General features: G+C 39.5%; 1 protein-coding gene across 1 annotated transcript in view; it reads left to right on the top strand.

Annotated features, from left to right (window-relative positions):
- The window catches only part of LOC146478180 (uncharacterized), a 30,541-nt gene extending 23,449 nt beyond the window's left edge, over positions 1-7,092 (top strand). Inside the window, exons 2-7 of the mRNA XM_085112911.1 lie at positions 1,420-1,769; positions 2,485-2,634; positions 4,060-4,182; positions 4,812-4,940; positions 6,128-6,379; positions 6,773-7,092. Coding sequence (XP_084969037.1) covers positions 1,448-1,769; positions 2,485-2,634; positions 4,060-4,182; positions 4,812-4,940; positions 6,128-6,379; positions 6,773-7,092 — 1,296 coding nt within the window. The 5' untranslated portion in view covers positions 1,420-1,447. The remainder of the gene's footprint in view (positions 1-1,419; positions 1,770-2,484; positions 2,635-4,059; positions 4,183-4,811; positions 4,941-6,127; positions 6,380-6,772) is intronic.
- The last annotated feature ends 5,611 nt before the right edge of the window (positions 7,093-12,703 follow it).

Here is a 12,703-nt window from a genome sequence, read left to right as displayed (position 1 = left end):
ACTGAAACGAGGGATTTATACAGATAAATCCCTCATTTACATTAGCAGTACTGCGAGAAACGCACACATCAGGTTGCTTCTATTGTTCTCCGTTTCTCACCTAAGTGTGACGGTACTAATTAGCCGGCGTTTGTCCCCTTGAACAAAGGAATAATTTCATGAAATAAGTCAGATAAATACCTCGAACGTCGGTATTAATCCATATACATCCATGTATATCCATGTATATGGATTAATACCTCCGTTCTCGGTTTTATATCTCTTACGTATTGGCCACTACTCCGGAATGCACTCGAAACTGGGCGCACTCCAAGAAAATATATTTGAGAGGTTCTGAACAGGAAGAGGATAAGGGGAAGTGCCTTTGGCTCAAATGACTAAAATGGTGGAAAGGACTATGATGTACTTGAAGAGTTCCAACCATCGCTTATATTCAAGAGTTCCTAATTACTCTTGTTCTAAAATATATTTCACCAACAACCACTTAGCGCTTATACCGACAGCAAGTTCCATTGGCGTCATAAACTAGACAATTTTATTAAAACTTGTCAAAAATTTAATTATTGGGCTGCATTTGAACTTGCCCAACTTCCAAAACACAAAAAAAAATGACAATTTTTTTTTTCAACTGCTTAGTTTTGTCCATTTTCCTTCATTAAAAAATTTACGCAATCATGCAAGGTGCCGAATTTTCAGTGTTAGGATTGATGGATTTAGGCTACAATACATCCTCGTGATATACACGGGAAAACATTAGGCATTAGTTTTCGTTTTCGTTTCGTTTGAATTTCGTGCGAATGTCTTAACCGCAGAAAAGCTGTAAGTCACGCGAGCGAATTAAGCCCTGAGTCAAACGAGTGTCGCCCTATACTGCCACACCACGCAGTATTACGCGTCACTGCGAAACACACGAACCGTGAGTATTGGCACCACTTCAAGAATCTCGTGGCAGCAACCCAAAGTGGAAATCGAGCTGAGTGATTCAGCGCGCATTGAGCGCGAAAACCCATCCCAAGCTCCCTTGCCGTCCCCGTTGCGACACCTGAATGTCAACGGTTACCTTGTTTTTCGCGCCCGAAAATGACACTTGGTCCACGCGCAAGCCCACTCTTATTGGAAAAACTCGTTCTTGTCCTAGAATCTTAAGGTCACTAATGTTGTACGCGCGTTGCAAAAACGATGAAGGAAAAGGACAGGCGCAGGAAAGAATGACCATTCTATCTGCACCCTGGATAATGGCTGTTAGTTTATTGCGCGCAATGGTGTATCTTGTTTCCAGACCTTTCATTTATCGATCAATTGAAGAAACCGTGACAATAAGCGGGCGGATTTTATAATCCATACTGAATAAGACAATGGCAAATTTGACGAAATTTGTGATACAAATTAATACCACCCCTGTTGATGTTTCGATTGTAGGTTTTCCTTTGCCGACGAGTCATATACAATGGCCGCGTTTACACCAATCATCCTCGCGATCGCTGTAACTGGCCTGGTTCACAAAGCCTCAACTGCTGAGCAGTGCAATGGACCCCGTCAGCTGCCAATCTCCGGCATGAAGTTACAGGGACACACTTATAACAAGCGCTATGCACCATCTGGCCATGCTGAATGTCTCTTCGTATGCAGAGAAGAAGACGTCTGTCAAAGTTTTAACTTCGTGGTTTCGGAGAGTGTGTGTGAATGGAACAACCGCACGAAGGAAGCAAGTCCAGATAATTTTGTTAAGGACCCTGATCGATATTACGTCAAGCTTGATGTCAGGAGAGGTATGAGTTAAAGTTATGTTTAGATGTTTTTTCTTTTTTATTTCAATAATAACCGCGATTTCGTCCACAGACTGAGATATTCGAGCCACCTTATACAGCATAATAAACAGCACCACAGGAAAGTATTACTCAGTAACTTTCATTTGAATGGTCACACTTTTGGATTTCATCCACAGACTCAAATATTTGAACTACCTTGTACAGCATAATAAACAGCACCACAGGAAAGTACTACTCAGTAGCTTTCATTTGAATGGTCACACGTTAGGATTTCATCCATTGACTCAAAAGTTAGAACCACCTTAGCTTGTACAGCATAATAAACAGCACCACAGGAAAGTACTACTCAGTAGCTTTCATTTGAATGGTCACACGTTAGGATTTCATCCATTGACTCAAAAGTTAGAACCATGTGAGCTTGTATAGCCTAATAAACAGCACCACAGAAAAGTACTGCTCAATAGCTTTCATTTGAATGGTCACACTTTAGGATTTCATCCATTGACTCAAAAGTTAGAACCACCTTATACAGCATAATTAACAGCACCACAGGAACGTACTACTCAGAAGTTTTCATTTGAATGGTCACACTTTATAGGATTTCATCCACAGACCCAAAAATAAGCACACCTTCATAACATAACAAACAGCACCACAGCTATGTATATTCCTACTCAGAATGAGCTAACTTTGTTAAATGGCTTCATCTTCACAGTTCCTCTCGGCTCCATCTCTAAGCTCCCGGCCAAGTCTTGCAAAGAAATAAAAGCGAATGAAGGAGGACAAGCTGTCAGTGGCAAATACTGGTTCTACTCCATCATACCAGGAACGAATGTCCTCGCTGACTGTAACATGGCAACCGAAGGTGTGTAAAAGACTGGTCACAGATTTGATTCTATAAGCTAACTGGGCTGTTGCGCGGGTAGAGTGAGTGCAAAGAATGCGCAAATGAAGCGAGGATCAAAATGCAGGGAGCCGGACGTTAAGCGTGTAGCATGAGGCATAGAAAGTTGAACGTAGGTGATGATAATCCGCTGTACCAAAAAACATGGCGGCTCATATTTTTACCCATAGTTCTTAGCGTACAAAAACACTATAAAAGCTCATTAAAACGCACAGAAAAGTTCCAAAATCTTCAAACTTAGCATACACAATGTTGTTGGTCGGGAAGCAGCCTATAAGCTGTGATCGGCTTGCAAGGCATTGTGGTAAAAGCTGCCATCTTTTATCGTACTTTACCCATCATGCATTTGCACATGCGCTTGTTTAAGTAAAGGCAATAACAACGAAGTGACGAAGTCTTGCCTTCGGATTCAAAATTGCATCGCACAGCCATTTTGATCACGTACAGAAGGCCTTGACTAAACGAATCATCGTTGTCAAGTAGTCCACGTAACAAGAAAAGGATGCAAGTGTCGATGCCAATCTCGTACCCAAAGTCTTCGTTCCCCTTGACTAGCGATCAGGAAACAAGAGCTGAGTAAAATTTTTCGGTCTTTACATTAACCATGCTTCAAATAACGGCATTGAAAAAGTTGTTTTCTTATTGCAAATAAATGCATTTTCAGTAAATTCTAATCAGAAGACCTCGCGTTCAATCGTTTCCATTCTCCAAATTGGGCGGAAAATGAAAACGGAACTCAAAAATAATGCATTTATGTGAGCTGGGCAATAGGCGTCTGTGAATATGAAAGTCATATACAAGTTGAACTGTGAATGAAAGAATTGAGAAGTGAATGACCATCGAAGTTGTATACCCAACTTAAGCAATTAAAATACGACAACCTCTTAAACTTCAGGGTTGAAAAGGATTCGAACCCATGACCTCTGTGATAACGACACACCATCTCTACCAACTGAGCTATCAAGCCAACTGGGAGCTGGTCATTTTGTAAATTCCTATCATACCTGTTGAAATGAAGCCGGATGCAAGTAGAGTGTATGCAGTTCATATACTTGAACTGTGGATTAAACAATTAATAAATGAGACAATCGCAGTTACGGATATCCGAACTAAACTGCGATCGTAGCTCATTTATTACTACTAATAATGGACTGTGTCTTAATCAACAAGAGAAAGTTACTTTCATTCTTCTATAAGGTTAAAAGAACGAAATCCTGTAAACAGACTACGAGAGAAAAGAAAACACATGTAACAGGTTCCCCAACTCAAATCGTGATGTTTTCTGTCAGCACATAGTTAAAAAAAAGCCTGGCAAATTTGTTTCTTTGCTTATTGTGTAGGAACCTAAAAACTAACTCAGTTTCTGTTACTATTGTGTTTCGTCAGACATTGATGAATGTAGCGCTTCTCCTGCAGTTTGTCACCCCAAAGCCAATTGTGTTAACAATATCGGTTCCTATGTTTGTACGTGCAAACCCGGTTTTACTGGAAATGGAAAAACTTGCAGTGGTAAGAAATGGAAGAGTTCTTTTGCTTGTGCTAACAGCTCATAGAATAATCATTTGATGTAATGGTACGACTTCGCGACTTCGCGTTCGCATGGTTAATGTTGGTTTTGCTTCTCATCTGTTGAGAAAGTAGCGCGAGTTTTGCTAACCAATCGAAGATCTCCGTAAAGCAAAACCATAACAAAAGCGAACTAACTTACGACCCTCATGATCAATTCAAAACTGTTCTAATTTAATATACATTTTTTTAAAACGATTTAAGGAAACAACGTTGTTGTACAATTGCATACGAAAATGCGCATTTTTGCAATCACACAATATTACTAACAGTATTAACAGATAACTATAGTGAAACTGAAAACGAGGATCCCCTAAGAAAAAATTTAATCACTGCTGCGTAAACCAAGTTAACAAATATGCATTGATGCAATTGCGTAATAAGGCAGCAGCACAATTATTCACATTAGGATATTTAAGGGTAACGGGCTATGCGCATGCGTGAAAGTCCTCTGGCGCATGCGTTTCAGTGCAGTATCTTGTACTGGTATCAGATAATGAGTTGTGTTATGATGTGATAATCATTCAAACATGATGTTGAGCAGTTTTGTTTCAATGTAACAAAATTTTCAGATATCAATGAATGTACAAGTGGCTCGCACAATTGTCACGCGTACGCCGTTTGCACAAACACCGTGGGGTCTTACAGCTGTGCTTGTCAGTCAAACTATCATGGAAACGGACACTACTGCTTATATAAACGTGAGTTTTCCTCTTAATCGCGGTAATCGGCTGCTGCCGTGGTCAAGTAAATAGTGCAAATAACATGTCATTAACCAATTTACAGAAAGGCATATCATCAAGACATGTTAAATGCACCCGAAACTGCACTTTATTAGATATTGTCTCCCCGCAATAACAGGCTTGTGTTCAAACCATCTATCCCTTTCGCTGGTGGATCAAAGGAAGGTTCCTCTTCCCACCCCCGCCCCATCTTATTTTTTACACCAAACCGAGGCCCGTAGAGTCGAGGCTACTAGATATTTTGTTTCACAAAGAGAAGGAAGTCCAGCGTTTGACAGTGGGCCACCCACCTACCTGAAGGTCGTGAGTCACCACTGCCTGTTTTCATGTCCGCAACAAAACCTCCTCTTCAGGGTCAAATAAGTATAGCTACAGGATAATACTGTTCTTATTTTGAAATTAGAGGGCGTTGAACGACAATGTCGCATCCATCATCTTAAATTCCAAGGTAGAGACAAGGCTGTTACTTCAGGTGATTCCATCGAATTGCATTGCGCATCCTTGCTGCCCATAATTTTTCGCGTCATTTAGCGCGCGCACGAGCGCGCGCGCGCACAACATTACGGGATTTCATTGAGGTTAAGCTCGGCAGGAAAATAAATGGTCCTTTTCTTCTAAACGGGCACGGTGACCCCCATTTTTTAATGAATCAATTTAAATGTCATACGGTTGACCACTATATATCGCGATTTAAAGAAAAGTTTAATACTCTACTATGAGATACTTTTATTTGAATGCTTTAAAAAGCACATATTTAGGTAGTGCTGCTTACGTGCACACAGCAAAATCTTTAATTTCTTTCATAGTTTTAATTCCAGTTCAATGAAAATAGTTTGTTGTGTAAGATTAAAGTAGATTTTGTTGAACTGCTTCGATATTTTTATGCAAGAAATTAATTTTTCTAGAAATGTTAGTTCCTTTTTCTGATTACTAGCGTTCCTAATATAAACCTCGTGGGTCATCTATTTACTATAATAGCCATCCAGGTTGCACAAAAACGAGCACGGTGACCCCCATTTTTTATTGCATTTTTGTAATGCTCATAACATAGTCATGAACTGGACCAAGTCTTAGACAATTTTAAATACTCCTTCTTTTTCAGCGGAATCACCTTAACCTCTCCTTAAAATTTTTGTCTCGTTTAGGTGGCCTCTACTATTCATCAAGTATTCTCGTCTCCAAGAGTAGCTCGTATGTGGACAAGTTGATTTCATATTTAAACCCAGTACTTCGTAACTCAGTCCGTAGCAGGTTTTTGTTATGCTGGCGGGCTTCGTCGCATGGCTGGCTGTCCTCAACATTCCATAGCAGATGTGATGGAAAGGGACCTACTGTTACTATCATCAAAGTCGGCAGTTACATATTTGGCGGATATACAGATGTCTCTTGGGCTAGTAGTAAGTATCCGGCTTTGCTCTTCATCCCGTCACTTTTCCACTTTAGTTTGATTATTAAATTATCACTTATCTTGTTGTGTTTTCCTCAGTAAGCTACTTGTGCAGCTAGCGTGCACTAACTCAAGACAATAATTCTTCAGTTATTTTTCCAATTGTGGAATAAAACACGATTACTTTTAGTCTACTCTACAGTCTCAATGGTGGTGCTCGACTATATTTTTTAAGGACTGGGGTTTGTAATTTCCCATCTGAAAAATGTTCTTATAAATAACTGAATGTCCTGTTTTTTTTTTTTTTTTTTGTTTTTTTTTTTCTTAACCCAAAGTAATTAAATCATTTAGATTTTTTTTAGTTATACCATGTAGGTGTAAAACGTGTTTATCTTTGTTCCAGATTCAGGTTACACCTATTCCAGTAAAGCCTTTATCTACTCGCTGTACAACTACAACCGTAGGTACAATCCTGTTAAGCTACGGATCAAATCAGGACAATATAGATACGCCACATACAGAAGAAGTGATCGTGGGCCGGCTTTTGGTAGAGGACACGGAATCTACATACACCCTAACAGTCAGATATACAATAGCCACACCTCTTGCGGCTACTCCTATGCCCTCCCCCCAGGGTATTCTTCATCTGGTCGATGTGCGTTTTTTGCTGGAAAGTCCTATTTTACTCCCAGTGATATTGAAGTGTTTTATGAGGTAACGTGAAGTGATCAAAAACGCGCTTTTTAGGTAGTTCAGGCGACGTTCACATTAACATGGCTACAATTCGAAGCAGCTTTGACAAAGTCATGAGGGCGCCTTCGCTTTTTCAGAACTAATTCATCAGTAACCTCTAGCAGTGCCCATCTCCTCACCCCCACCCGGGCATTAGGATTAATAATAATAATAATAATAATAATAATAATAATAATAATAATAATAATAATAATAATAATCAGTGAATGCCCCATGCATACCCTGGGTACCAGAGGCTTTTCCTCGCGCGCCAAGTGAACTCGTAATCGCCCGGAGGCCCATCGTTGTCGGCCGAAAACCGACGCTGCTCACGGCAAATAAGAGACTTCGGTCCGAACCGGAAACTACCACTCAAGAAAATCGTCTGGCACCCAAGGTACCCTTGCACGACCGGGACAAATGAGCTTTTCAAATGCCCCACGGTACAGTTAAAAAATTGGTTGAATTCTTAGTTTCGTGGCTTGATTTCGTGGGTTGATTCTAATCAAAGCTAATTTGGGCCAAACTAGCTCTCGGAGAAGTCTTACTACTCATTATTGCTCAGGTAACCGTTCATTCTGAGGATCTACCATCTCATTTTTGCCCTCCTTAAACATAATTAATTACAAATTTATCGTCAGATTGTCGATAAACGTATCAATGAAAGACATGACAGTGATGTGAAGTGAAAATCCCGAGACTGCATGTTCTGTCAATGCCCCAGGATAGAATAATGTCCGTCCCCTTTCAAGGCAAATCTGGGGAGAAATGTCCTACTATTACCCCGGGGGAGGGAGTTGGGCACTGCATAAATCCCTGATGTATAACTAGCCAATCTGACAGATTAGTTCGCAAATGTGAAGGACTGAAGCCGTTTGAATTCCTTAATTTATGGTGCTACTGTTTTCAGAAGGACATTCTGGAGGATTTTGTAGCGCCAGCCCTCAAAATGGCGCGTCTCGTCTGTCTCTTTTACAAACTGAACTGTCCGGTGGTTAGTTCCAGCAACTGGAAAGGCGCGCAAAATACCGCTTTTTTTACCGTTTTCTTTAACAACAAAACAGAAGGGCAATTTTGACCGATCTTAAAAATCTTAATTGCAACTTCTGAAGTAGAAAAAAATAACGTTTTTCTAAACAAAATGTGACCATATTACCACTGAAGTGCAGAGAATCACGGTTTTTTGTATTTACTAGCTGTATTTGATATTGTACCATAGTTTAATGTAAAACACAGAGGATTCTGAAGATTGTAAGCGGTGCAAGTTTGGACATTTTCTGGTCTTACTTTCTTTGAGCCTAACATGTAAAAATGTCGTGAACGCTGCCTGCTAGCTCGGGTTTTTGTGGGTGGTAACGGGGGGGGGGGGGGGGGGAGAGAGGGGGTAGGCGCTGTAGTATAGTCGGGCGGGTTCATCTTTTAAGCCGCTATTTTGTTGTTATTGTTGTTGTTTTGTAGTGTGGAATAGTATGACTAGTTGTAGCCTCTTATTTATTTTAAACCAGTCACCATTCGAAGTAAGAAGATATAGTACATTATTATTCAACACATTGTAACACAGACCGAATGTGGTTATAATGCACTCAATATTCGTCGTCCGTAGTCAGAAGATATCTGCGATATACGTAATTTCGAATTTCGGGCAGAAAAATAGGAAAATAAAGATCGTCTCCAGCTTTTCTGTAATAAAACTGTGCTTTGTTACTGATGTGTTGAATAATAAAACAATTATCCTCCTCAATCTTGCTGAATATCCCCTGATTTTAGCCAACTCGCTCTACGGCTTAGTATCTGGCCATATTCCACTGGATTTCAAAGGATAATTGTTAAGTGTAAGTGTAATGGGAAAGGCGCATTCATTACACCCGAAAAAATTTAATGCGGACCCGTTAAATACACAGTATTCAGTTTTTAACTGAAAATAAGTTTTTCTGCAAATTAGAGATTCACTGGTGGAGGAGTCAGTTATCAATATAGACTTTCCATCAGTAAGTAATCGAAGAGAAACATTCTTGAAGAGACCACATTAATAGTCTATTAATGGTCGATTAAAAAGCCATTGTTAAAGTGCCCCTGGGACGAAAATTTCATTTTCCATCTTTTTGCATTTTCGTGTAGAATATGACCTTCTTACTCATGTTACCAAATTTCAATCCTTTACGGCGATTGGAAGTATTTTTTTTAGCTTTTTATTCGAGATTTCACGGCCGCCATTACTTGGCCTTGTTCCGGAAGTTAAGGCTCAAATTACAGGAAGTGACGTCATTGGCTCAACACAAAAAATTCCACATGGCTAATTTTCATATGGATTCTACTTCATAAACTGTATTCTGCTGTTATTTAGTTCGCAACAAGATGGAAAATTTTCGTCCCAGGGGCACTTTAAAGTGGGGGTTTCAAGTTTCTAAAAACTTAACCTCTGCTCCAGTAGCTCCGCGCATGACAATGACAACTTATTAAGGACGGTGCCTCTTTTTGCAACTGCGCATAAGTTCTGGGCATCTTGAGTGTCCGAGAAATTCGGGTTTCTTAGCGACGGTTTCTATTAATACAAAGATATTTTTGAGCGGTTTATGTCTCACGGTAAAAGTAGTTTATTTTCACATAGAAGAGCTTTCGGGGGTTAATTGAGCACATGCTAACTAAATATCCCTGAGCCCCATAGGCTTTCCGACAACGTTAATTGAAATAGCTACAAACACTAAAGTAACATACGAAACGCAAAAATTCATGCCGTGTGAAAACTTTTTGCTTAGCTAGAGATCGAGGGGTACGGGAAAGGAGGATTAGGAGAGCTAGGTGAGGAACAAATACCGTAATCAATTGTTAGAAAACTCAAACCTTTTTCTAGTATTTATCTGTAGTAATTTAGTCCGTTTATTCCGGGTTACTTTAGTTTTAATGATTTACCCGTAAAGGAACTGTATATTACAGAACTTATCGATGGAAGTTTAGCCTTTGAAATCCAGAGCTAAAATTCGGTTCATGCAATGTTCTAACTTGTGAGTTTGGGCATGAAATCCACAAGTTTGACGGCTCAAAAGAAGGGTCATTTTTATTACTACCATTGCTTGTAAAGATAGCACAAATGGATAGCATATGTAGCAGAATGGTCAACTTATCATGTGATCTATACAGACCACAAGTATTGTAGTCTGTATAGATATAAGTTGATCATTCTGAGTTTCTCAACCGAATATGGAATAGCTTAGTAGCTTCCGTATACAAAGCATACATTAGCATATAATAGACTGGGCACCATACCCTCTATGACAAGGGTAGAACTCTTACTTTCAAGAGTGACCAACATGTAATTTCTCTTTACAATGTAAATAGGCTGTTAAGCAGATAGGTAATAAGAATAAAGAACATAATCAACCAAGGGATTTTCTGTAGCTATAGAAGGAGCTCCTGTCAGCAATCGACATATAATTTCTCCTTACAAAGCAAATTCATTGTTAGTATGTAGGAGAAGAAGGAAGGTCATCAACTACAGGAGCTCATAGATTTATGCTAAAATTCAGTGTGTAATTTCTTCTTTCATTATCAATATATCTTCAAGCAGACAGGTGATGAGAATATGGTGGTAGTAATACAAGCCTTTTGTAAAACGTCCTTCTAGACACACCATATGTGTTACATCATAGAGTGGTTTTCATTTGAGTGTCGAAAGTAATTTTGCGTTTGCTTTACTACGCTCTGTGATTGGTCGAAAAAACCCGCGCCACTTTTTCGCGCGTGTTTTCCCGCGCTTGGCACCGGTTACATGTTTTTGCTTCGAGTTCTGATTGGTTCATTGTTCTATCTACATCTGTTATGATTGGCCAGAGTAATTACGGTTTTGACTTTAGGGCACACAATTGAAAACTGCTCAGTGGTCTTGACAGAGATATTTATTACAATAGAACACATCTGTAAAACAATCAGTTAACCAGTAAGGAGAAACAGTTATACATCATTTATATATTGTATTTGCTTTGATGTCAACTATATGACAGTTAACTGCTGTAATAAAACTGAGTTAAACACTCAATCTTCTTATTATTATTTGTGTGACACGCGGCCGCCAATAATACATGTATGTTTGTTATTGAATTTAATAGCGCGAGGTGAATCGTGAGTTATGGTGAAACTAGTTTACAGAGTGCCTTTCGTCATGGGCCTTTTACATAAGTATCTATTGAGAAATCGCGCGCGCTACAAAGACCAAAGTTTAGTTCAAACATTTCTCTTTTGTAAAAGATAAATTTCAGTTAGTGACACAAGTATAATCCACAAAACAAATTCCGAGTTCTCCCAACAGGAGTCGAACCTGTGACCTTTGATTCCTTTTCCGGATTAAACTAGATTCGCGCACAAACATCCTGCATACTGCTAAGGCTTGGGTGTCGATGTGTTGCCGAGTATGTGCACTAAGAAATGTGATGTTGAGTTTTGAGCCTGGACTCAATGTGAAAGTTACTGACACAAACATATTGGAAAAAAATTCCACAACCGAATCCGAGTTCTTTCTAACGAGAGTCGAACATTTTTTCCATTTTATTTTCCAGTCATTTTAACAAAAAACTGTGGGTAACGTAACATGCAGGAAAAGGTTTTGATTTCATGCATAAAAAACAGTCTCCTTAGTGAACATGCAATCGAGGACAACACAATTAAGAAAATTACCCTTCCTAGCGCTTTTACTAGCCAGGAAAAAAGCCAACGGCCATATTTCCACCCCCGTAGTAATTGCACATGCAGCTCAAAGATTCCAGCAATTGTATGGGTGGGACACTCCGCCCAGTTCTTGAGTCACTTAAACCACTCCTTTGTACTAATCTCCTCGTCATCCCACATAAGACGCTTAGAATTTGCCCTGTCACTCCTGTCCCCTGATAGTCTCACATAATTGATCTTTCGTAGACTTCTTTAGTTGGCCTTTGAACTTGTCTGGAGGAAGCTCTTGTCTATCGGTGTCGCGGATGAGAGGCTGACTGAATCTCGATCCCAATCCCAGGTTCTCCCGCCATTTTCAAAGCTTCTAAAATCAGAGACTGGTTTCCCTGGGAAGCTGCTCTCTCCTCAAAATCAAGCACCAACTTTATAGTAGGATCTGGATTCTGATACATTTTGACGACTGCTTTAATTTTAGTTAGCTTGTATTCTTGCTCAACAGATTTCATTCCACGCCTTTTGTCCTTCCTTGAAAGGTACAGGATAGCTGTCGAGCTACTGGAGTGCTTGCAATATTGAAGAATCCTTAAAGAGCCTTAGTACCTATACAGTTCCTTTAAAAAGGCTGTTACTACTTCATATTAAATCTTTCAACATTTCCTCCTTTTTCCCTCACCATTTTACTTAGAAAGTCTTTTGTGTGTGCTTTATTTTTATTTTATACTTGCGGCTCCCTGTTACGACTACGTTTGACATTTATACATAGTTATTGTTATCCCTCCTAGCTAGGTTACCTTGTTAGGTATTTTCTAGGTAGCATTATACTTGCATAACCAGTGTTTACATTTATTTCTTCTGTATTCTAGTGTGGTATAATAATAAAATTTGCTGTTATTATTGTTGTTGCCTCCATTCTCCACGACAGTTTTACGTGCCTTCCTGTCTA

The sequence above is a fragment of the Pavona decussata genome, unplaced genomic scaffold (assembly GCF_977016875.1).
Source record: "Pavona decussata unplaced genomic scaffold, jaPavDecu1.1 SCAFFOLD_67, whole genome shotgun sequence".
In the NCBI taxonomy this organism is placed as follows: domain Eukaryota; kingdom Metazoa; phylum Cnidaria; class Anthozoa; order Scleractinia; family Agariciidae; genus Pavona; species Pavona decussata.
This window is presented reverse-complemented; position numbering and strand designations above follow the sequence as displayed.